General features: G+C 38.7%; 2 protein-coding genes and 1 long non-coding RNA gene across 5 annotated transcripts; all 3 read left to right on the top strand.

Annotated features, from left to right (window-relative positions):
* The first annotated feature begins 869 nt into the window (after positions 1-869).
* On the top strand, positions 870-5,505 carry LOC126703493 (uncharacterized). Of its 3 annotated transcripts, XR_007648102.1 has the most exons (4): positions 870-1,497; positions 2,375-2,476; positions 2,803-2,944; positions 5,049-5,505. It is a non-coding gene; the product is annotated as an uncharacterized LOC126703493 (long non-coding RNA). The 3 variants fall into 3 exon arrangements; XR_007648101.1 differs by lacking the exon at positions 5,049-5,505 and having other exon boundaries at positions 2,803-2,992; XR_007648103.1 differs by lacking the exons at positions 870-1,497; positions 5,049-5,505 and adding an exon at positions 1,957-2,046 and having other exon boundaries at positions 2,803-2,992.
* Positions 5,506-14,569: 9,064 nt separating this feature from the next.
* LOC126703801 (uncharacterized) lies at positions 14,570-15,196 on the top strand. The gene has a single exon (XM_050402873.1). The coding sequence runs from the start codon at positions 14,570-14,572 to the stop codon at positions 15,194-15,196; it is 627 nt and encodes a 208-aa protein (XP_050258830.1).
* Positions 15,197-24,557: 9,361 nt separating this feature from the next.
* On the top strand, positions 24,558-26,110 carry LOC126703800 (uncharacterized). Its single transcript, XM_050402872.1, has 2 exons — positions 24,558-25,500; positions 26,103-26,110. Exons 1-2 carry the CDS (start codon positions 24,558-24,560, stop codon positions 26,108-26,110), a joined length of 951 nt encoding a protein of 316 aa, XP_050258829.1.
* The last annotated feature ends 599 nt before the right edge of the window (positions 26,111-26,709 follow it).

Below are 26,709 nucleotides of genomic sequence, written 5' to 3'. Positions count from 1 at the left end.
CCTTTTGTCCCCTTCAAAACCCACCCTAATTATTACCTCCTTCTCTGTGTCATAAACTGAAAACCACAATGCAATTAAGTTTAGCACCTTTTGCATTGTTGTGCCTGGGGTCTGATGTCCGATGTATCACAAAAGCTTCAATTGTTCTTGCCAGACACAAAATTATCCTCTTTGAGTTTATTTCCCTAGAAATTAACTCTACAATGCCCAATAAGTTGGATGGCGAAAATTACTAAATTGAAGTTTGCAACTCGCTGAATTTATAATAATGATCAACAAATTGTTTACAAGTAGTTCCAACTGAGGTTGTTAAAAAAAAAAAAAAAAAAAAAAAAAAAAAAAACTGAGTTTGTAAAAAACTTTACCACTACCAAAACTGTGCCAAGTATATCCGTATATGCAATTACTTCGTAATTTATGAATAGGAACCGCAACGTGGGGCCCAAGTTTGATGTGAGAGAAGGGAGAACTCCTTCCAAAGTGAATAATTTCTCTACCAAAGTGTCTAATGAATGTCGAGCAAGCTTCTCTCTAAGTCCATTTTAATGCTCTTTAATTATCTCACTTGACGCTTCAATTCTCAGTGGACCGAGATCTTCACAACAGCACTGGATCTTTCTCTTCCAACTCTTCGACTTTGATTAGTCAATTTGATACTTACAACTACTGTTGTTAAAAGCGCACTTAGGTGTGCTTAAAGTTCAAAGCCCCAAGGTCAGAGCCTTTGCTTGGCCCCAAAAAAAAAAAAAAAAAAAAAAAAAAAAAAAAAGCTTATTTAATGAAGTATCCTTTAGACGCGGTATTTTTTTAAGGCTTTCTTAGGGTCCGTTTGAATTGAGCTTATTTTTGCTGAAATTGAAAACTGAAAACTGAAAACACTGTAGCAAATAAATAGGAAAACGCGTGTGATAAATTTGGCTGAAAGTACTGTAGCGCTGCTGAAATTACTGTAGCATATAAATACCAAAATTTTACTCTGATTTTCTTTTCCACTCCTCACCGTACCCTAGCTAAGCCTCTGCTGCGAAGAGTTCCACGCCCATCCGAGATTGATGAAGGAAGACCTACATCGGTCCGACGCCGGCGAAGAGCCCAGGTGAGAAATCCATCTATCGGAAGACAACACCAATCCGACGCCGGCGTCTTCTCTTCCTTCTAGAAACCCATTTCACCCTTTTCCCTCCGTCCCTCGAGCTCCGACCCATGACACATCTCTTCCCATAAATATATGGGAATGCAAATTGTTCGATTAGCAAGATTTTTGGTTTTATCTGCAAATGGATGTCATATTACCCAATACTGAAGGTAATTTTTTCCCCTTTCCAATCGATTTTTAAAATTCCATAAATGTTGCTCGGTTTTTTTTTTTTTTTTTTAATTTTTATTTTTTCCCAGTGATAATATCCATTGGTTTTGTCTTTTGCAGTGCCCATAATTTAATTGTTTCAGTTAACCATTGAAAGTGTTCAGAAGGCTGGCAATGGTTGCTCAGAAAATGTAATGTTTCTTTCAATCTCTCTGTTTCGTTTGACAATGTTTTTCTTTTAATTTTATTTTTGACATATACTGTGATCCCAAATATTCTCAACAAAGATGTTAGAATTGTGAATGCCCTCTCTTTATTTGATTTTCAATTGTGGTGTTCTTCATTCTGTGCTTCAAATGAAGAAGAGTTTTGCACTTTGATAAAAATGCACTTTCCAAGTAAGAGGGCATTGCCCGACTTTTGTTGAGTGACTTTAGCATTTAAATATTTTAAAGACATTTATCATATGCAATTTCATGAATTAATATTTTTAATATTTTCTAGATGATCTTTCTCCTTTGATTAGGGATTGTGGATTGCTAGAATAATCTGATAGAGCTGAGTCCTGACCCTATTGGTTTTTTAGAGCTAGAGGTTTTATACCTGAAATGTGTGGACTGGAGTGTGAAATCTATGAAATCTGAGTCCTTTTCATTTCTTGAATGTAGTTGCAAAGGAAGGCAGATTCATTCATACTTTCATTATGGAAAAGTTTGCCATTATAAAATTCGTAACATAAGGTAATACTGGATTGATAGCATCCTATATTATTCTTAAATATCCTGCTTTTGAAGATGATACGATTTTATATGTGGATTACTGGATTGTTATTATGTGCTTTGGGTTAAAGTAATACTGGATTGTTGGTTATGAATTTTATTGAGATGAGCAAAGCTTGCAATCAGTTACTTACTTAGCCCATGTGCATAAATTAGTTAAAGACGTGTTCAAATAAGTGCAGGAAATTGGTGCTTTTTCTTATGGTTTTCCTGATGGTTTTTCTTGGACATCGGTGTGAATTTGCTCGATATATTATTATATATTTTGATAGTTTTTGATTACATTCAGCCCCCGAGAAAAAAAAGACCACACTCACACCAAGCCAAGGTTTGATCAAAGAAACACAGAGAGAGAAAGAGAATAGGTTTTTCAAATTCTTCAAAGTCCAAGGTGAGTCCTCCTCTCTCCCCACTTTCCACCTCCAAAAACCCTAATTTTCCCAGCTCCAATAACTTCTTTTTTCAGATCTTCATCTACATATAGAATTTTTTATGTATCCATTTTTGTATATGTACTCACACACATGCATTAGTTCTTTTTGTTTATCTTGTATGCTATAGATGTTGGGTTTTGTTGGTGGGTTTTGATAATTTGTTTAATTAGGGGGAAAAAGATTCAAGAAGAAATGGGAAATTCAGTAGCATTTGAAGATTACAAGTTTCTTTATCACCTCAATTACTGGTTTCTTATTTGTTCTATGGGTTAACTTGTTACAGTACTTCTCTGCAAAGCTAAAATGGTGAAAAGTTGAGAGCTTTGAAGTTTGATGAGTCGATGCATGAGAGTGATTAGCTTCTACCTAGCGATTGAAGAAGAGATCATCTTACTTTTCGAGATGATGTATATTTCCTATGTTTGGTAATTAATATGTTGAATTAATAAAAGGCAATAGTTGTGCTCTGTGCAGTTCTACTTTTTTGCCTTATAATAATAATTTTTTTGATAATATTGTGCAGTTCTACTTTTTTTACCCTTTAATAATCTCTGTTAACAATATTGTATTAATAAATGCACATAAAAATTTTCTTCTGTGGATCAAAAATGTCTGGGATATTGATGTGAAATGTGTTCCCATGCTTAAGCTATACAACAAGCTAAAAGCTCTTAAAGGGACTTTAAAGGAGAAAAATAAAAGAATTTCTTTGATCATCTTTCTCAAAAGATGATGAATGCTAATATGTAATTCCAGTTAGTTTAGATTTTTATTTTCCAAAAAATCTTGATGATTCAAGACTATTGGGGAGGGAAATGGATCGTTTGCACTTGTGTTAGTTATTTGTCCAAGTTGAGGAAAGTTTCTATAAGCATGGTCGAATGTCTACTTGACAGTAATTAATGGCAACAATATTACTGATCTTGAATTTTTGCTAAGTATGATTGTAGAGTTCTGTAAGGTTGAATTTATTCAACCATCTAATTGGCTTTATTCCGTGCCAAATTTGCTTGTAATTCAGCATTTAGTAACCCTGTATTTAGGTGGGATTGTTGTAAGGGTAGTGAGTGAGATAGTGTGAAGATTGCTCAAGAGTGTGCAAGAAAACAGAGTGTCGCGGCTGGAACTCGCGGCTGGACTCGCGGCTTCAACCCGCCAGAATCTGCACACGTGCCAAGCATGCTGGAAGATGAACAGTCATGCTAGCTGGAGCACTACAGGACAAAACAGGACAACTGGCCATACGGTTAACTCGCGACTGGAACTCGCGACTTAGTCAAGCCGCGAGGTCAAGCCGCGAGCCACCCCTGTTTTGGAAAAACCTGACGTTTCGCATTCCTCTTCACTCCAGTATAAATACCCTTTTAACCCACGATTGAAAGAGAGCTTCCAGAGAGAATTTTGAGAGAGAAACCCTAAAGAAAAACCAGATTGTCTCACCCACAATCTCTACCTTAGAGTCTCATCAAAATCCCTCACTCTCTTCCTCTCCATTGTCAAATCCTTGAGAGGCCATTATACCAAACCTGGTTCTCACCATTATCATCTCTGTGAGACAGACGTTTGGAGTTCTGGGAAGCAGTTAGGAAGGAGCCAATCTTTATTGGTTGATGCTACGGTGTAGTAGCGGAATCCGGAAAGCTAGAAAAGAAAAGGGTTCGGCGCAACCTCGTTGGAGCAAGAAGCTTGGAGGGCTTAGGTGCATTGGGTAGATTAGGCTTGGAGGGTCTATTGCTGTCCTTGTATCCCAACTGTATTTTCTAGTGGATTGATTACCGCTTGGAGGGCGGCGGAGAGGTTTTTCGCCGAGGTCTTCGGTTTCCTCTTCGATAACACATCTGGTGTTATCTCTGTGTTTGCATCTTCCTTCCTCTCTATCTCTGCCTTTACATTATCTGCTGTGGTTTATTTTGTTATGGCTTAGATAGTTGTTTAACCAATTCCATATTATAGCATATGTTAAGTTTCCGCACACTAGTTGTTTGACATATTGCTTGTGTTGGTCAAGTTGGTTTTTGGGGGTCTAAACGTTCAAAAGTGTTTTTGTACACGTTTTTGAACTTTCAAGTTCTATAAGCAATTACTTCTGAGCATCAAACATCAAGCTTAATGAGGAGGGAATAATATCTGATTTCACTCTTATATGTCACTGTAAATTCAGTAATATCATTTATAAGTGCATTACTACTATCTCAGCTTTGGTCATTATCTTCCTGTTTGGTTACTCAGAAAACTAAGGAAAAGTAAATGAAATGATAAAGTTAGATTCTTTTTAAAAATTTGGGGGTTAATTCTATAGAATTAGTGAAATACTGAAATGGTCAGCTCAGTATTTTAGACTCAGTTGGGTGGAGGGATGTTGCTATATTGGGTCTTGGGCAAGAATAAAGATTTGGAATTTGGAATTTCAATTCCTGTTATATTCTTACTTACCCTAAAAAAATGTTATTTTGCTGGAAAAAAAGTGATCTTTGGGCTAAATAAGAGTGAAGTTTTTTATTGATTGAAGTTTTCTGCTGTTATCTGCAGTGTCTTTGCTTCAGCCTTCTCCGGGTTTCGAAGAAAGTTGTTTGATTTGAATGTTGATGACAAATATTTGTGGGCACAAGCTTTGACCGGTTTGCAAACTAGCATTAATAGTGAAATTAGAAATTTATATTCAACTGGAAGATTTACAGTTTTGAAAGAGCTCGAAGCATTTAATACAAGTGTAAAGAAATTGTATCCCATGATCCAAGATGGTGTGGACTTTCAGAGGGACTAGATCTTCGTACAAACCAATATGATGGCTTTTTTCATGTAGTTTTAATTGGGTGTGATGCTTTGCTCTATAATGTTAGAGAGAGTAGTAGTGTCTCTGACCCAAAGCTAGGTTGCAAAGTAGTAGAAAGAGTACAATCTTAATTATTGGGGATAGCTAAAATTTGTTTAGGGCTTGATGTAGATTCTTTTGTATTTGATATTATTCTATTGATTCTTTTCTATTTGATATTATTCTGCCTGAATGGCTTTTTTTTAAATCAAGTTTCCTGATTAATGTCATTATTTGGAATATTTTACAATCTATTTGAACACGTTGTGTATTTTTTTTTTTTTTTTTGCCTTTATATTATGCAAATTTATTTTATAACTCATTGGAAATCTGTTTTGAGTGTGAACTTCATCTTTTCACACTAACGTATCAGAAAGAGTACAATGCGAGCACTGTAGTACGAAAGTGATAATTGGTCTTATTTCTACTTGTGAAAAATACATAGTCGATGCCAACAACAAAACACTTTTTGTGTGAATTTGGATAAACTATCAAGTGTCATGAAAGTTTCTAAGATACAGATTTAACACTTGATCCTTATGATTCATAACAAAACAAATCCACAAACTCAAAAAACCATCAATTATGATCCCCACAAAAGTCAGTTATCGTCCGCACATATCGATCTTGTGATACGCATACGAACCTGTTTCATCTGAGGTTCGTCCAAGATTGAGATTGTTTCTGCCATGGCATCGTAATGACCTGTCTCACTACCAAATGATGTGCCCTCTGTAGATCCTGAACATTCAGCATCATTGTTTATCTCATGTGTTCTAACGAAATTGTGAAGAACCATTGTAGCAACAATGACCAAGTTTTGAGTGTGCATCTTAAAATGTGGCATATGTCTCAAAATTTTCCATTTATTCTTCCAAACTCCAAAAGTTCATTCTATGACCGAACGGAGTGATGAATGGAGATAATTAAACCTCTCCTCTGGATGATGCAGCACTTCAGAAGGCCGAAATTCTCCAATGTGGTACCTCTCCCCCTTATATGGTGCAAGGAACCCTTTCCTCATAGGGTATCCTGAATCAACCAAATAATACTTCCCTGCAAATGAAAACGTTTATTACATTAGTATTTTCACTACATTAATACATACTTTAATACTGTAATTAAACTGAATATTTACAAACCACCTGGAGCTTTCGGAAAGTTGTAACTCTCATTATTGAGGCAACTGTAAAAAATCCTCGTGTCATGCGCTGATCCTTCCCATCCAACACATGCGAATGTGAACTTCATGTCAAAGTCACATGCGCACATGCAATTTGTTGTGGTGATCCCCTTCCTGCCATAGTATGGGAGCTGGTCCTTAACATCAATGACCACGGGGACATGGACCCCATCAATTGCACCAATGCAACCCTAACCATTGGGACAAAAATACCATGTGAAATAAAATACGTGGTATGACCATAAAGATAATTTAACTTAAATCAAGTGAAGATACTAAACTCACAAAATACCTTAAAATGTGGCCAATATCGATCTGAATGTTGAATATGTTCTGGCACGTCTCGAAATGTACGATCAGCAGGTTGGATAATGTCCCGTGCCATAACGGTGGCTAATAATGTAACTACCGTGCCCATGTGTCGATGCACTGTCTCACCCGAGTGCGGAAATCTTTCCTGCACCATTCTGTTACCCTCACCATGACCAAGTATCATCAATGTCATTGCCAGAGACTCTTCCACACAAACACCTCTGGTACCGTAATATCCATACTGGCGCAGTGTATTACACAATTGTCTAAACACATAGCTTGAAATTCTAAAATTTCTTCGACATTTCTCCTCATGTCCAGTTAAAATATATTGTACCCATTCTAAGCCAGTTTGTATATTCGTATGCAATGGTACTTTGGTCATATAGGTATTCACGTAAGCTAGACATGCACACCCGGCTAGATATGCTGCGAGTACAATGTCGTCACTCAGATCGAAGTCTGCGTCGCTGCATATGTTACCGACTTTAATTGCATGTACATTTATTCATGTGATACTATAATATGTAGCCTAAAAACAAGTTGTTAAATTTTATTGGAACTCAAACTGGTACTAGGCTCAAACTATGGTCGTACCAATAAATTAACAATCCTAAGCATATGCTTTCACGATTTCATCCAATATTTCTAAAAATTAAGATTCACATCTACAAGGGAAAGTATAGAAACTCACTTGTGCTGGGAATCAGATGAGTCGTTTAGCAAATCCATCCTTTTTGTATACCTTGAGACTGCTTTATAGATATTGAACAATGATCCAAAAGATATCGAGCTTACAATTCAGAGCCTTGAAATACGGATGATATCTAATGCTATACAACCAATAAAAAATAATAATCAGAAAATAGTCTAAGCAATAACAATAAAACATTCAAGGTAGACATCAATATATATATACATATATATATTTAATGTATTAATATTTTATTTGATCAAAGCACATCCATGACCATGTGATATATCAGCCGAACATTGTCCTTTTTTTTCTTTTATTTTTTTGGAATTATGAGTCAAGTAAATGTGACTTTTTTACAAGTGGAGAATGGGTCATTATTCATTCAAATGATCCAGGTGATATAGCTAAAAGGGAGCATGGAAGATTCCATCAGTGATGACATTGATGATGAAGGACCATGCTCCCATAAGTAGAAGTTTCTAAAAATGAACTGGTTAAAATTTGGCCAACCAAACAAAACCACCTCAAGCTGAATGTTGCAACTAATATAACTTTCTGTAGAAAACATGGTCATTGAGAAAACAAAGGATGTCAAAAACAAACTTACTTTAAAATACACCTCAATAGAAAGGTTGTCAAAACACTAATTACATAAAAAGGTATGAAATTGGGCTAACTCATATGACTAGCCATTGGAGTTATGGGGACATTTCAAAAGTTACAAACTCTAACAATGAGCATGCTCTTCTGGACAAAATTTTAAGATGACTACCATTAAACCAAAAAACAAATTGTGGTATAATAACTCCTAACTTCTACTGTTTCAATCCCACTATGGTTAACCTAGCACCAGCACCACTTCATGCCACATCTAAGCAGTAAACTACTCATGCCACCACAAGCATCTGCCTTCAATCTTAAAAATATTACTTACCCAAAAACTACTCATGCCACAAGGCCATATCCAAACAAAGCTAGGCTCTTCCTCTCCTCTCCTAACAGCTTACTAGAAAACCACCATTTCAGACCATAGGTAGCTCCTAATGCCTAGTATGCCCACTCTTATCAATTGAAGGGGGTCCCCTAATCCACCTCATGTACAGAGGCTGTGTACACAAAGTACCCTACTCTTGTAACTTTGGCCATTTGCTCCAATATCTAGGGAAGGCTATAGAACTTTTTCCTTTTTCAAAGGAAAATAAAAATAAATATTGAGAGAAAGATACAAGGGATCGGGTAGAGATCTCCAAAAGAGAAAAGGTAGATAAAAGACAACCCAAAAAAGAGAAAAACACAATGAACAAACAAACAACTAGATGACCAAAATCAAAACTAAGAACATATCAAAAAGAGGGGAAAACTTAGGCAAACCTTATTCCTAAAAATTTATAAAAATGAGAAGTTGATTGAGCACCTATAATAGCCAAATAATCAGCCTACTCAGTAACTGATAGGGGAATCCACCCCAACGACCTATAGAGCTAGAATCATGTGAGTAAACCTCCACCATCACCCTACTGTGGTTCTGCTTATTAACCCACACAGTGACATCATTGCCATATAGGTTGGTACCATTTTATTCATCAAGCACAAAACAAGCCTTGTTATACTGCAATTTTGCTTCCCAATGATCCTAACTCATTGTCCAGAAAGGGAAAAAAAGGTTCATGCGGGTTCACACAAAAGAGAGAGAAAGAAAATTAAAGTGATAAAATCCCAAACATACTCTAAAATCAAATTTAGATGCTTTATTTTTTTTCTTTTTTCACATTACATAAAACTCTAAAAGGCCCGGCACTTTCCTTTTCTATAGTGCCGGCTCAAAACATTCTCTATTTGGCTTCTTTGACAGTTAAGCAAATATTGGGTCCGTTTCCCTACTTTCCTTGGCTAATTGAAACAATTTAGAATTACTCACAAATTTGAGCTGGGTATTGGAGAACACTAGGCATCTAAAACAGCTATAGACATAAATGAACACAAGAGTCATGGTAAAGCATTCCAATTTCTTATATATTAGCAGATTTAAATTATGGTTAACCATGCATTCCACTGTCTAAGAGAACTTTACAGTGAGTCCCCAAAAAAAAAGAACCCAAATGCCTCTCTCTAAAACTACTAGTAGTGGAAATGAGCTTCCATATCCATATATACAAATTCAACTATTCACCTCAACCAGTTGAATCTACAGCACCAACAAAAGTGATTACACAACCAGCCAATTAAAGGGCTTGCGTGGCTTATGAACCACATTTTGACAGAAAGAACCAAGACACATAGAAGACCAAGAAATGTTAATCTCAAAAGCCACTCCACAAATTTCATGAAATAAATAATCTTTGATTTAAAAAATAAAAAAAAATACGCAGGCAGCAATACAGAACCAGCAATACAGAACCAGCAATGCAGGCAGCAATATGCAGGCATCTCAAAAATTATGCAGACCAACAGATTTACGAAATCACACAGGGCAGCTCTTATTAAACCAACCTAGATTCATGATGGCAATGCCATGTTCAAATAAGAAGAACAGTAAGACAAAACATCCAAATAAAATATTGACACACCTAAAATATTGAAGTTAAGCTCTCTCTTATAACCCAACTAAAATTACAACGTATATACACATTCATATAAAATCAAAAAAATAAATCTGGAAACAAAAGCAGATCATACTATAGAATGTTCCAATGTAGATCAAAATACATGAAGTGAAGGTAGAGCCAAAAGATAGTATTATAATCCTTTTGAGTTCAAAACAAAATGGCTCATTTTCTCCATTAATTCCTAACTTGCGTCTAGCAAACTCAACCATCCATCACAAACTCCAGTTACCAGCAAGAGAAGGGCTGAATTCTAAAATATTAAATGCAAAATTCAGATAAAAGAAGCATTGGACAAACATATATAAATATAGCTCAAACACATAGGAATGATGAGCATTGTCTTACATACACACTCATAACAAGCATTAGTTCCTACCAATAAAAAAGAAAGAAATATAATAGTGCAATAGGTACAACACTAAAAGTTTGATTACTACACCAAGCCTACACAACCCTATCGAGACAATCTATTGTTCCTTCACGAAAAATGATAATCAGGGTGCCTTTGGTACTCTTTTTCTAGCCACTTTAGCTGGATATCCTTGTTATCGGAAAGTGCTGCAAACATGTGTCTACCCGGCTCTTTTTCCATGAAGTAGATAGTGCTGAACAAATGAAGGTAATGACCCGAGTACACCCCGGGAAGACTCAACACCATGTCCAGAATTTCTTTAACCTGAGCCGTTGCTGTGGGAGCAGATGGTGTACGGGCACTTAGACTAGATCTTTCAACAATAACGTTTGAGATACTCTTCAAAGAGTCCGACATCTCTTGCACGGTTGAACGCTTTTTTTTTTGGTTTCTTGGAAATTGGCTTGAAGATGTGGACACTGGTTGCTAGGCCTTTCCCCTTATTCACTGCTGGTCCTACCCTTGACGATGATGGACCTTCAACCTCCATTGTGTCAACATTCACAACGGGTTCACATTGGGGGTCAACAAATTCTATACTATTACCGAAGTCCCCAGACCCTTCGGTGGTTTCCGTTGGTATTGGACCACTCGTGCAGAATGCATTTTTCTCCGTTGCAGCCGTGCCTCCAAACATGATGTTCAGAAGCTCACGATTAGGCAAACCATTCGTTTTCAAGGTTTTTGCATCGGGACATGCCTACATGTGGACAACCAGTAGTTAGAACACAAGAATATAGTTTTAGACACTAAATTTTTTCACAATTATGTATTGATCAAAACTAACCGCAATCTTTCGATTCCACCACTCATCAGGTGCGTCAAACATTCCAGTTCCAGGATCATAACCCAACCCAGTCTCATTCTCCAAACACTTGTTATAAATCTTCCACCTTTTTCTCAAATGATCCCATTTGTTTTTAATCTGCAGCCAAGTCACTACTTTTTCAATCTCACCCAACTGCCGAATCAGTTCACTAATCCCAATTTTGGACAAAAATCCAGTAGGCTTCCTTTGGCCCGCCATGACTTAAACAGCACAAAACCGACAAAAAGCCTCTAGTTCCTTAGGGTCTTTCCAGTCAGCTCTTTCATCATTACTACCACCCTCCATTGATTTCTTCTGCTTAACCATTTTTCCTACAACTCCCTTCTATACTTATTGAGGCATTTAAACAAACAGTTTAGGTGCATTTTAGAATCAGTTAGGCAAAGTAACAGAAATGGTGTATCCAAATGCAAAGTAAACTCATATGAAAAATGCAAAGTAAACAATGGTATATCCAAATAGAATAGAGGCACTAAGAGAAATAATGGTATTAGACAAAGGATCAATAAACCCACACTAGTGTCATGGAAAACACAACAGAAGATCAACAAAAAAAATCTTATTCCACCCTTATATGATTAGTAGGGAAAAAGTCTACAAACTGTTATTAAGAAGAATTTTACAAATTTTGAACTTTGATTTGACTATAATTAAGAAAATCAAATATATATTTTGTAATTATGATGCAATAATATGATAGAACCACACAGAGCAGTTGAATACAAAAACCACACACAAACGGTTAAACCCAAAAAACCACAAATTGATGAAGCTTCATACAACTACCTTCTATACTCATTGAGGCATTTAAACAAACAGTTTGGATGCATTCAGTTAGGCAAAGTAACAGAAATGGTGTATCCAAATGCAAAGTAAACTCATCTGAAAAATGCAAAGTAAACAATGATATATCCAACAGAGGCACTAAGTGAGCGTTTTGGTATTAGACAAAGGATCAATAAACCCACACTAGTGTCATGGAAAACACAACAGAGAACACACAGAAGTTGAATACAAAAACCACACACAAACGGTTAAACCCAAAAAAACACAAATTGATGAAGCTTCATGGAAAACAACTTACCCGTGAATGCAGAGATGGGGAGTGGCGGCGACGATGACCCAAGCGGAGAGAAGGTGAGCTCGAGCGTTTGTTGAACAGAGGGGATCTTTTCTTTTGGTTCTGCCTACTAGGTTTGCAGTAATCAATTGCTGTGCTCTGTTTTGATATCTTGCTGGTTGGTGGGTAGGTGAACGACATTGAAGACGAATTGGACGGAGCATTGAAGGGGATTGAAAGCATTCTGCCACTGGTAGTTGAGAGAAAAAGCAGAAGTCGTGAGAATGGAAATAGCCATTACAATGGACTGCGTACCGTTGATGCTCTGTTTTGACAGCTTTTGCTTATGCACCGTTTTCCTCAGCATTTTGAGACATGAACAGTACGCGCAAGAGGCAATGGGTTGATTGTTTCAGCTCTTGCATTGAAACGGTGCGTAGAGCTTTTTAATTGAAACGGTGCGTAGAGCTTTTTAAATGAAACGGTGCGTAGAGCTGAATGACCGTTGGTGATGTTCTGTTCCAGTGTTATAGGATAAGTGAAATGGTGCGTGTAGGAGGAAATTTGCGTTTCTCAGCAGCAGCAGACTTGCGTTTTTCTTCAGCTCGCGTGCGCGTGGGTCCCAGTAGAGCAAAACGTAAACGCAGAAAAACGCCAGTTTCCTTGCAATCCAAACACTCACTTAAGAAGTACAAAGCATGCCTAGGTGCTTTTCTTTTATTGCTAAAAAAATATTTGAATTATCAAAATTAATTAATTGATCTTAAAAGAAATAAGACCATTGATTTACAAACAATTTTTTTATTTACATGTCAAAAGATATAAGCAAGATTAATTTACTATTCTTGTGCTTTTTGGTTTTTGGTTTTTAATTTTTAGATGTACGTTGATTGAGCCATGTACATCATTGATCATAACTATCATAGTTATGTATTTTATAAAGCACAACATAATTATATAAAATGTATATATTTATGTAAATTTTAAACTTACAAGCATTATACAATTACACTTACCTAATAGGTAAAATATACAATTTTTATTTTTGATAATTTTTTTACTATATATTACTAATATTTATATCAAAGGTTATTAGATATTATATTTATAAAAAATGTATGTGATAGGACTGACGAAATTGACTACAGACGAGATAAGCAAGACTACGAGACCATTCCCCAAAGAAGAGCCTAACCCTTACCCACGTCACTGACGAAGATAGTTGGATCATTCAATGCCACCAATAATACCTCGGACGGTTATAAAACCAATTGTACAGACCGTTGAGAGCACATTAAAAGCCCCATTACAAGCAGGAGGCATTACCAAAGGAAGACATTAACATCACAATGCCAATCACAACGGCTAGAATCGAAGGCAACGTATATAAAGCCCCCACACTGCCAACACAAGGGACAGAAATTAGAGACACTCTAAAAGGATAGTGATTGCTATTTTTACTATTTTGTTTTATACTATATTCTTTTGTTCTGACTTTGGCATCGGAGATGTTGTGGCAGACACCACACCGGTGACCACCCTTACGGAAGCAGTCTCGTCATCTACACAGGTATCCAGGCGAGAATTTGGATCCATCTGGGCACATTCAATTCGACTGACGAAGTCACGCTTCATCAGTTTGGCGCCGTCTGTGAGAACATTTTCGTATTCATATTCGAAAACGCAGTTTCCATCAACCTTTACACTCAGATGGAGTCTAATTAAGATTCCGCAGCCTTGGCTCAGCAAGTCCAAGCTCTTGCAGCCATCGTTGAAGAGCTTACCAGGAAAAATTAGGAAATGAAGCTACAGCTTCAATAGGCTCAACAGGAGAAGAATTGGTCCAAGGACAACCCGAAGGGTGAGGGAGACAGCCATAGAAGAAGTAATCTTCAAAGACCTACTACTCCAGATGAACAAAATTTAGATCTTCTTCGAGAGATGAGGAAAGAGATGAACGAGTTAAGGAATTCCATCAAGGAGAAAATGGATCGGAGTGTGGATAGAATGGTAAGGGCCATGGATTCGCCTTTTACTACAGCAGTCCTTGAATGTCCAGTGCCATCGAAATTTTATCTGCCTTAACTTGAGCCTTTCGACGGGCTCAAAGACCCTCATGATCACCTAAATACTTTCAAAATGACGCTAGGCCTTCAACAGCCCCCCGACGAGATACTGTGTTGTTCCTTCCCCACCACTCTCAAAGGAGCTGCAAGGGAATGGTTCACAAAGTTGCCAACATCATCCATTGACAACTTCTTGCAGTTGAGCAATGCCTTCTCGTGTCACTTTATTGGGGGGCAGCGTCTTAAGAGGCCAGCGGACCATTTACTCACCATTAGGCAGGAAGAGAAGGAAACCCTAAGGTCGTACATGAAACGCTTTACTCGGGAGACCTTGGAGGTTGGTGAAGTTGAAGACAAGGTGCAACTGATGACCTTTAAAGCGGGACTGAGATCCAGAGATCTCGTGGCTTCACTCATGAAGAATCCTCCAAAGACAATAGTAGAGATGCTCCTGAAAGCACAAAAGTACATGAATGCTGAAAACGCATTAGTAGCCATAAGGGATGTAGAGAAGCCAGGAGACAAAGGAAGGAAAGACGATGAGTGTAGGGGAAAAAAGAGGGAGCGTCCAGATCGTAGGACCAATGACGAGAACAGAAGAAAAGAAGATAAAGGTCCTTGGACGGTAAAATTTACCCCTCTAGTTATGCCTGTTGACAAAATTTTAATGCAGATTAAGGATGAGCACTACTTCAAATGATCGAGACCATTACATTCGTCCTCTAACATCCATGATAAGAATAAGTACTGCCGATTTCACAAGGATTATGGTCACAACACAGAAGATTGTCGGGACCTAAAGGAGCAAATAGAGGAGTTGATATGGAAAGGGAAACTGTAGAAATATGTGAAGAAGGGGGAGTATAGTAAGTTCAGAGACAACAATAAGAGCCAACATGAGTCCTTATCCAGGAGTGATAATCGTCCATCCTAGCCTCCACAAGATGTGATTGGGGAGATAAAGACGATTGTAGGGGGGCCCTTCACAGGAGAGTCATTTAGATCCCTTAATAAAGCATGCCAGAGATAGGTAAATAGCATCCACATGATACCTCCGTTTAAGCAAAAACGAACGGACCAGGATATGTCCTTCAATGAAGTAGGTGCCAGGGGAGTGAAGCAACCTCACAATGACCCTTTGGTCATAATGCTGAATATAGAGAGATTCAACACCAAAAGGATCCTCGTGAACAATGGTAGCTTCGCATACATCATCTACCTTCCTGCTTTTCAACAGCTAAAGCTAGATCCAAGGAGACTACGCTCATTTGACTCCCCCCTCGTCAATTTCAGTGGAGACAAGGTATATCCCAAAGGCATAGTGACGTTAACAATAACAGTGGGGACCTACCTGAGGCAGTTGACATGTCAGTTAGACTTGTTGGTGGTAGACTGCCCTCATTTTACAATGTGATCATTGGGAGGTCCACACTCAACAAATGGAAGGCAGTCACATCCACCTATTGCCTAAAGGTAAAGTTCCCGACGGATAATGGTGTCGGCAAAGTAAAAGGAGATCAAGTCTTAGCCAAAGAGTGCTACCAGGCCGTCTTGGCTGCAAAGGAGAACCATACATGAATAATCGAAGAGAGGGAAGAAGATAAAATGGAAGCCCTAAAAATAGTGGAATTGGCCGAAGGAGAGGCAACCAAAACGACGAGGAGAGGGACCACGCTAAGTCCAGAGATGAGAACAAGGCTCGTCCAGTTCCTTAAAGAGAACCTAGATGTCTTTGTATGGAGCCACGAGGACATGCCAGGCATATCTCCAGAAGTCATTCAACATAAGTTAAATGTGAACCTGGAGAGAAAGTCCGTCCAACAAAGACAGAGAGTCTTCGCCCCAAAATGAGACCAAGCAGTTACAGATGAAGTTACCAAACTGTTGACAGCTGGCTTCATCAGGGAAGTGTACTATCCTGATTGGCTCGCAAACGTCGTCCTAGTAAAGAGGGCAAATAGGAAGTGGAGAATGTGTGTGGATTTCATGGACCTGAACAAGGCATGCTCGAAGGACAGTTTCCCTCTACCAAGGATAGACCAGCTTATAGATTCTATAACCGGACATAAGTTGCTGAAGTTCATGGAAACTTTCTCAGGATACAACCAGATAAAAATGGCTGAAGAAGATCAAGAGAAAACTGCTTTCATCACGAGCCAAGGACTCTATTGCTATCAGGTAATGTCTTTTGGATTAAAAAAATGCAGGAGCTACTTATCAGAGATTAGTGAACAAGATGTTCAGCAAACAGATCGGCAGGAATATGGAAGTATACATGGATGACATGCTTGTCAAGAGTAAGGAAGAGCTTGCCCATCTGGACGACCTAAAGGAGACGTTTGCCACCCTCAAACAATACCAAATGAAGCTGAATCCTAGCAAGTGTGTTTTTGGTGTAGTTTCAGGGAAATTCTTGGGATTCATGGTGCCCTAGAGAGGAATAGAAGCAAACTCAGAGAAAGTGCAAGCCATAATCAATATGGCATCACCCAAGAACGTCAAGGAAGTCCAAAAGCTCACAGGAAGGATTGTAGCTCTTAATAGGTTTGTCTCTAGAGCAACGGACAAATGTCTACCCTTTTTCAAAACCTTGAAGCAGGCTTTCGCCTGGACCAGCAGCGTTCCAAGAACTCAAATATTACCTGAGCAATCCATCACTCTTAGGTCCATCCAAGGAAGGGGAAAACCTACATTTGTACTTGGCAGTATCAGCTACAGCAGTGAGTGCAGCCTTGATTTGAGAAGAAGGCAAAAAACAGCTCCCAGTTTACTACGTCAGCCAAGCTTTCCAAGAGACTGAGTCTAAGTATCCAAGGAATGAAAAGATTGCGTTCGCGTTAATAGTAACCTTACGCAAGCTAAGATAGTATTTTTAGCCAAATCCTATCCTGGTGATGACAGACCAACCTATCAAAAAGTCCAAAAACAAACTTGAGACATTTGGAAGAATGGTCCCGTAGGCAATTGAACTCAACCAATTTGACATTGAATACCATCCCAAAACAGCCATTAAGGCACAAGTTTTAGCAGATTTCATCGTCGAGTTCACCTTTCTCAACGAGGACTGTCCCACCAACGAAGCTGAGCGATGGACAATACAGACTGATGGTTCGTCAGCCTATAAGAGAGGGGGAGTAGGGGTCGTCATAACCACCACTGACGAAGAAGTGCTCAAATACGGAGTTCAACTGAAATTTCCAGTTACCAACAATGAAGCTGAATACGAAGGAATATTGATGGGACTGAGACTCGGAAAGGCGCTCGGAGCTAGGAACTTGTTAATCCAAAATGATTCAAAACTAGTGATCGAGCAAATCGAGGGAGAGTACGAAGCAAAGGAGGAGAGAATGCAAAAATACCTTAGGCGGACGAAACATCTGACTCAGGAGTTTGATAAGGTGGAATTCGTACAGATCCCCAGAAGCCAGAATATGGTAGCAGACGAAGTCTCAAAGCTAGCATCATCAGAAGAAGGGAGGATGAGCATGGGCTTGGCAATGGAAGTCCAGAAACACCCCAGCATTGAAGAAGTTCCAACATTCACAATCCAGAGCACGAACAGCTAGATGACACCAATCTTATCTTTCCTCTAGGATGGGCACCTCCCTCAGAATGCAGAAGAGGCCAAGAAGATCAAGAAGAGAGCGGCCAAATTTACGATCTTTAATGACACCTTATACAAGAGAAGCTTCTCCATGCCTTACTTGAAGTGTGTTGACGAAGAGGAAGGTAAGTACATACTAGAAGAAATCCACGGAGGGATTTAAGGGGACCATGCTGGCCTTAGGTCCCTGGTAAGCAAGGTCATTCGAACAGGTTATTTCTAGCCTACTATGCAGGTGGACGCAGTGGAGCTCGTCAAGAAGTGTGACAAGTGCTAACGATTCGGGAATGTCCAGTGACTTCCAGCAGAGAGATTGACGACGATAGCCTCCCCGTGGCCATTTGCGCAATGGGGAATCAACATCGTTGGCCCACTGCCCCTAGGTAAAGGTTAGGTAAAATTCCTACTAGTTGCTATTGATTACTTCACAAAGTGAGTCGAAGCAAAGGCTCTAGCAACAATCACTGAAGCAAGAATTCGGAGCTTTGTGTGGAAGAATATAATTTACAGGTTCGGAATTCCATTGACGATCATATCGGATGATGAGCGGCAGTTTGACAGCCAAGGTTTTAGGGATTCTGTTCAAGCCTAGGCATCAAGAACCAATTCTCATCCCCAGGGCATCCCCAGGCGAATGGACAGACGAAAGTGACGAATCAAACACTGCTCAAGATTATTAAAGCCAAGCTAGACGACGCGAAGAGTGCCTGGCCAGAGGAATTGCCCAACGTCCTATTGGCTTACAGAACCACAGCAAGAACCCCAACGGGAGAAACCCTCTTCAGGCTCACCTATGACACTGAAGCAGTGATCCCGATCGAGGTAGGAGTAACCAGCGTCAGGCGAGAGGTGTTCAAAGAAGAGAGCAATGATGATCACCTGTGAATCAACCTGGATTGCTTGGACGAAGTAAGAGACAAAGCTTGCAGTAGAATGACAAAGTTTTAGCAGACGACTTGACATAGGCGACCTCGTCCTGCGCAAGGTTACCACAGTGACTATAGACTTTGCCCAAGGAAAGCTTGGCCTCACATGGGAAGGACTGTACCGAGTCATCCACTACTCTAGACAAGGCAATTATCACCTGAAAATCGTAAACGGACAGAGGCTCCCTTAGCCATGGAACATTGAGCACTTAAAGAAGTACCACCAATAGATGTATCAAATGAATGTATTCATTCCTGAAATTAATAAAAGAATTATTCATCCAATGTCTCCGTGTAAGTAGATCTAGTCAGCTATAAAACCAGAAATGGCTAAGTAACAAGATTCCGTCTTGACGGATGTATCCGTAAGTTACTGACGAGGCCAAAAATATGATAAAATCCCTTAAATGGGTGTAAGTCAAATGACTAAGTAACAAGATTCCGCCTTGACGGATGTAGGTTACTAACGAAGCCAAAAATGTGACAAAATCCCTTAAATGGGTATAAGTCAAAAGGCTAAGTGACAAGATTCCGCCTTGACGGATGTAAGTTACTGACGAAGCCAAAAATATGACAAAATCCCTAAAGTGGGTGTAAGTCAAACAACAAAACAACTAAGTAACAAGATTCTGCCTTACGGATGTAGGTTACTGATGAAGCCACATACAACGATAAGATCCCTTAGAGGATAATAATAATTAAAAAAAAAAAAGAAAAGAAAAAAAAAGGGACAAAAACTTCTTAACAAATCAAAACAAAGCTCACGCTGAATCCAAGCTCCCCTGAAGGGTTGTGAATTGCAGACTAAGTAGCAGATCAGTGACGAAGGAAGAGGAAAAGTTACAATTAAAACATCGTAAGCATATGACGAATGTAAAACATCGCAAGCATATGACGAACCAGTAAGTAAACAGTCACAGAAGCAAGCAAGTTCACAACCATGAATTTAAAAGCCCAAAAATGACGGGCTCACATCTAAAGGCCCATAAAAACTAGGTAATGAAAATTGTTCTCAAGATAGATTAAATTGTTCTAAAATTAGATTTACAAAAAGCCCAAAACATGATGGGCTACCAAAAAGAAACATAAGAAAAGAAGAAATTTTCACAAGTATCAAGTTCAGGGGCCAACAGCAGCGTCATCACCAGCAGCAGCATTGTCAGCAGGAGCCTTTTCAGGGACATCATCCTCAGGAGCCGAAGATTGGGCAACCTCGTCAATCGCCATCTCCTGGTCCACCACTTCAAGATCCAAGTTCTGCAGATCAACTCTAGTAGGATGCTTGACGAGGTATCGCCTTAGAAACTCAAAACCTTTGAAGTACTGACTGAAGAGCACAGTGTTGTACTAATCAGTTTGCTGGAAAGCCTCGACGGACCTGGCAGCAATAGTCTTAAGCTTCTCCTTGGCTGTCAGAAGCTGATCGTCCTTCTCCAATGTTAATTGACATTCAGCTCGGAGATCGTCAGTCAAAGTCTTGGTGCTTTCCTTTAAAGTGTTGACCTTGTGCATAGATTCGATGAGCTTCCTGTTCAGCGTAGAATTCTCCTCTTCTAAGGCCTTCATCCTAGATGTTAGTGACGCTACATTGGCCTCCTGAGTGAGGTACTTAGAAGCAATGTGGAGACTCTTTCCCAACACCTGAAAAGAAAGCTAAAGTCGTCAGTACAACGGAGAGAAAAAGATACTAAGAGGCGCACAAGCAGATTACCTAGATGAGCTTATGGACTTGTTGATTTGCGACCACATTGAATGGCACACTGGTAAAAACCTTTAGGTCCTCAGTAGTCACGACCCCGTACGCCCTGTCCACAGCCAACCCTTTGTCACCCCATACAGTGGACGAGTGAGAGTCAGCTTTTTCCTTCTCCTTGCTCGATATGCACGACCTTTTCAATGAAGGAGTGGGAATCTCTTCAACTGAAGTGGCTGGAGAGGCCGTCCTCACAGTCTCAACACCGGAGACGATGGGAGTAGCAGAAGTAACTGGAGTAGTAAACGGACCTGTCCCCGTTACACGTACCCCCTTCTTCCCAATGCTGGACAACAGCTCATCCTTCTTAGACCTCATCTTTGCATACATATCCTTATTGAACTTGGTCGTCATCTCTGCAAGAGGAAAACACTTGTAAAAAAAAACAAAAAAATCCAAATGCTTAAAAGAAAGTCAATACTGACGATCTCAAACACTTACGAACTTAATACTTACTCTTTTTCTCTTTAATGCCAAGACTTCGCAAAACATAGGAGGACGAGTTGGGACCAAGATGATAGAAGGCAAGGATCCGCGGTTCTACCAGGTCGTCCCAATTTTCAATCGACAGGGCGTACCCTATGGCCTTATCAACACGCTCCTTATACCAGCTCTTGAGCTTTGGCCGTCTCTTTATTGCGCAAAACAAGAAACAAGGAGTCAATGACGATAACATCAAACATAACGAAACTGAAAACAACGGGAAGAAATACTGACGCACCTAAGGTCAGGGTTCGCCATCAACGAAGCAACCTTGGGATATCACCCCAATCCTTATTGGACGGAGTCTCAAAATCATCCCCGGACACAAAGAAAAATCTTGATTTCCAATACCTGAAGGATGACGGTAAACCCTTGAAAATCTTGGTTTTCCTCTCCCAAGGCACTAACTCATAATACCCATACTCTATAGACCCTTTTAAACGATACATATGGATGAGCTCAGCCACCTTGATCATATCCCCGATAGCGGCCAACCATATTTCCATACAGTTAACCACTATCCTCCACGAGTTCTGCATAGGTGGTGGCAATGCCAAAATGATCCAAAAGCTTCATGATCAACAGGTGGACGGGGAACCAAAGGCCACAAGTGAAGGCAACCTCATAGAAGCATACCTCACCTGGAAAGAAGTGGCAAGCCCTATCCTCGTCATTAGGCCGACGAACATGAACCCTCTCCGGAAATTGAAATCTGTCTCTAAATCTACCTTCGGTGTCAGCATCTAGCCCCCATATCTCCTCAAGGGCATAAAAAGCCCTAACCTCTCGAGGGGTAGAGACGGCGGTATCTCCCTCCACCGGCTCACCACTAGATGACAACCCAGTGTCGAGTTCACTGGACCTAACCTCAGACATCGTCCCCCGCTCTCTCACCAGACCCTCAAACCAATCAATAGATTGACGAAGCAAAGGGCACAACTCAGCCAATACAGCACCTAAACTGTTGCCCTCAAAAACAAAGTCCTCGACGTTTGGGAAAACACCTAGAGACCCCCCCAAACATGCAAAAAGGAAAGAAACTGAGGGGCAAGCTATCCTAACCTCAGAACTACCAACCATGGACACCCAAAAAAAAAACACAGAAGAATGAGGTATATACTAAAACCCCAAAAGCCAAAGAAAAAAGACAATCACAGCAATAGAAAGAAAAAGGAAAAATTAGAAACTTACAACAGATTACAAAGGAAAATAAAAAGGAAATAGAGGGAAAGGAAAAAGAGAAACATACCTCGAAAAAGTGTAGTGCAAATTGGAAAAGGAAAATCGCCGGAACAAAGTTGGAACTGTCGCAAGAACAAGTGGAGAAGAAGAGACTCAGAGCAATGAATAAGGAAATTGGGAAAAGTAATGGGGGAAACAAAAGGAAAAGGAAGTTTAAAAACTAAAGCCCAAACAACTGAAAAGTAGCGGGAAACCCAAGGGTCATGCAAAAACCCCACCAATTAGCATGCACCATGTGGCCAAGATGCATGTGGTGCCACCACTACGCATTTAATACAGCGTGAAGCCCCAAGAGTCACTTACAAACCAAGGACCTTTTATCTTCTATAGTCGTCACGACATGTCACGACAACCATAGAATCTGGGGGCTGATAGGACTGACAAAATTGGCTACAGACGAGATAAGCAAGACTGGCAAGACCATTCTCCAAAGAAGAGCCTAACCCTTACCCACGTCACTAATGAAGACAGTTGGACTATTCAATGCCACCAATAATACCTCGGATGGTTACAGAACCAACTGTACGGACCGTTGAAAGCACATTAAAAGCCCCATTACAAGGCAGGGACATTACCAAAGGAAGACATTAACATCACAATGCCAATCACAACTGTTAGAATCCAAGGCAACGTATATAAAGCCCTCACATTGCTAACACAAGAGATAGAAATCACAGATACTCTAAAAGGATAGTGATTGCTATTTTTACTATTTTGTTTTACACTATATTCTCTTGTTCTGACTTTGGCATCGAAGACGTTGTGGCAGGCACCACACCGGTGACCACCCTTACGGAAGCAGTCTTGTCATCTACATAGGTATCCAGGCGAGAATTTTGGATCCATTTGGGCACATTCAATTCGACTGACGAAGTCACGCTTCATCAGTATGTTTTACTTCAATTAGGCGTGCTTGAGCTTTACACCTAGGCTCTAAGAAGTCTTTGCTCTTACAACTCAAATAAAGAGCATAGATGAAAATCAATACAATTAGAATCAAAACTTTGACAAGAAAATAATCAACACTGAAACGGCCCTAACAAATTAAAAGTCAAATTACTTCAATTCTATACATACCATATTTATACATTGAAGGGTAGCCATTTTTTTTATGCGAGTTTTAACCTGGAAGATTTTTTATTTTTTATTTTCCGGAATGTGCTGTGGGAGAAATTAAGAACCGAGTTTTATAGTGGAAGATTTTTTTTTTTTTTTTACCAGAACGGTGAAGAATGTTACCTTTATTCTTTTCTTATGGGAAGGAAAACCGAGTTTTAACGTGGAAGAATGTTTTCTTCTTTACAGAAAAAGACGAAGGACAATGTCACCTTTATCCTTTTCTTATGGGAAGGAGATCCGAGTTTTAACGTGGAAGAATGTTATTTTCTTCACCAAAAATGACGAAGAACAATGTTACCCTTATTCTTTTCTTATAAGAAGGAGAATCGAATTTTACCATGGAAGAATGTTTTTTTTCTTTACTGAAAAGACGAAGAATAATGTTACCCTTATTCTTTTCTTATAAGAAGGAGAACCGAGTTCTAACGTGGAAGAACCGAAGAATGTTCACTTATTACTTTTCCTTTTTATTTTCTTAAGAACAACAGTGCTCATGCAGAGAAAAATAACGCTAAAGCAGCATGTAAGAGTTGGGCGTTGGGCCCTATGCATGGAAAGAAAACAGTGTGGACCTAAGTGTTCCCCTGGCAGTGTCATCATTGAAACTGAAGCCTAGGTAGCTGGTAAATTTAAGGCTCATTTATGATTTATTGTCTCTGTTAACGGAAGTTTCAAAAACTCAGGGGACCATGGTCGGTGGCCCCCAAAGCATCATTGAAGCTAAAGTCAAGGTAGCTGTTTCTTATGCCACACTAACATAGACAAGAGTTGGTACGTGGCATGATTTAATTGGCTCCTCGAATTTATAAAGTCCCTTTGTTTTTACGCGTTAAGTTGCCTTTATCTTTACTTTCTCCTCTCATTCAAAAATATCAAAATAAGGTAAGAGTGTCATTGTTTAGAGAGAGAAAAATATTGGAGCTACTGAGAGAGAATGGATCCTTCCGGTTCGTTTGGAGCTGATCAAGCATCTGGTCAGTCTTTGCAAACAAAGGACAACATTGATATGGAACCTGTTTATTACAACGCTGCAGCAAAAATTGTAATCGGGGTCTTAAAAGATATTCCAAAGCCTCTTAACCAACTTCTAACCCCAAATAGAAACACAGTCCTTCATATTCACCTCACTAGCCCAATTAAAATATCAGAAGATTCAAAATCAGAATCTGGTGAGCTTGCTCAAGCAGAGGTCAACATTGGCATGAAGGCTGATTACTACAACGGTGCAGCAAATGGGAGCATCGGGGTCTTCAAAGATATTCCAGAGCCTCTTGACCAACTACTAACCCCAAATAGAAACACAGTCCTTCATATTTACCTCTCAAGTCTAAAAGAGTCAGAATCAAAAGACTCAAAATCAAAATATTCAAAATCAAAAGATTCAAAACCAGAAGATTCAGAATTATCAACAGCCTTTGTTGAAGAAATTCTCGAAATGTGTCCACCACTGCTATGGCAAGCTAATGTCAAAGGTGAAACTCCCTTGCATATCGCAGCAAGGTATGGGCATGCTGCCATCGTGGATGTTTTAATTAAATGTGCAAGTGCAAGAGCAATAGATCCCCAAGAAGACCTCGAAAATGGGGTTAATAATGCCGCGGTCAAAAAGATGCTGGAGATGACGAATAATGAAAAGGATACAGCCTTGCATGAGGCTGTACGCGGTAATCATCTTGCGGTAGTGAAATGGTTGATTGAAAAGGGCCCGGATTTTTCATATTCTCGTAATGATGCTGGTGAGACTCCACTTTACATCGCTGTCGAGAGAGATTATAAAGATGTGGCGCTTCACATTTTAGACAAATGCAAATCACCCGCTCATGATGGTCCCCTTGGTAGAACAACGTTACATGCTGCAGTAATCTGGGACAATGAAGGTAATGTCTATTTATTTTTTTCAACATTCCAGCATGCATGGTTGAGTAGAACTAGAAAGTAACACCATCAGTTTTGCTGTCAGTAGTCTCCCATTTAATATACAAGAAGTTTGATAACATATATTTCCTGTGAAATACATTTATTTAAAAAGTATTTAAAAATTAAAAAAAATCAAATAGAAACTTTATAGAAAAGAACACACTCAAATTTAAACAAAATTTATTTAATGATCAAACTTAATTTAATTAGAATTTATTAAGTATTGGATTTTTGTCATCCCTAAAAAGACAAGTTTGTGTTCTGCTTGCGACTAATTTAAAATTAATATAATTTATTATTGCTTGTAATTATAAAATTAAAAATATTTATTAGAATGATGATGTGAAAAAGTATTGGCTTCCAAACATTTATGTTACAAACATTAGAAAAAATCCGTAAAAATCAAACTTTTATTTTATATTATTATATAAATATAAAGTTAAATATACATTATAAGATTGATAAAAACTAGTGGAACCATACGTAAAATGCGACAGCCAAAGATTAATCATATTTTTTATAATGAATATGACACTCAAAGATTATGTATTTCATCTTTCAGATCTGTAAAATGTAAGAATGTGTAATATATTCTTAATGACAATTCAACACTTAAACAAATTTGTAACTAAGTTATAGGAGTAATCTTATATCATATATCTATAACAATATTTTAATATATTAAGGTTATGGATTACACAAAATAAAATTTGCTGTTTTTTGAAACTCTAAAATATTTTATGATTGATTTTGGATTGTATTTTGTGGAAATTTTCCATTCAACGTACAAAGTCAAAAATTATGTTAAAAATCATCTTACATTTTCTCATGAATCGTAGTTTAAACAATATTCATAACAAAAATTGTTAGGTTATAAAGTTTTAGGATTTTATGTATTTAGAACTCTAATTTGTATTGTTGGCAAACCATGATCAAAACAATGTGTTTAGATGTGTTTTAGACTAGCTCAAAGTTGTGCATTTATGTAAAGTTGGAATCGAGTTAAAGCAGGAAAGTATTGTGCCTTTCGACTTGGCTCGATCGATCAAAAGACAGGCTCGATCGATCAAAACTCGAGCAGAATGATTTTTTGCAGACTTTTCCAACTCAGCCCTAAGTGTTTTAAAATGTTTTTAGGGTTTCTTATTTGTCCTAAGTATAAAAGGCAA

Source organism: Quercus robur, chromosome 10 (genome assembly GCF_932294415.1).
Source record: "Quercus robur chromosome 10, dhQueRobu3.1, whole genome shotgun sequence".
In the NCBI taxonomy this organism is placed as follows: Eukaryota; Viridiplantae; Streptophyta; class Magnoliopsida; order Fagales; family Fagaceae; genus Quercus; species Quercus robur.
This window is presented reverse-complemented; position numbering and strand designations above follow the sequence as displayed.

Coding starts and splice junctions, on each gene's coding strand:
- LOC126703801 (XM_050402873.1), top strand. CDS start 14,570: ATGACGCTAGGCCTTCAACAGCCCCCCGACGAGATACTGTGTTGTTCC.
- LOC126703800 (XM_050402872.1), top strand. CDS start 24,558: ATGGATCCTTCCGGTTCGTTTGGAGCTGATCAAGCATCTGGTCAGTCT.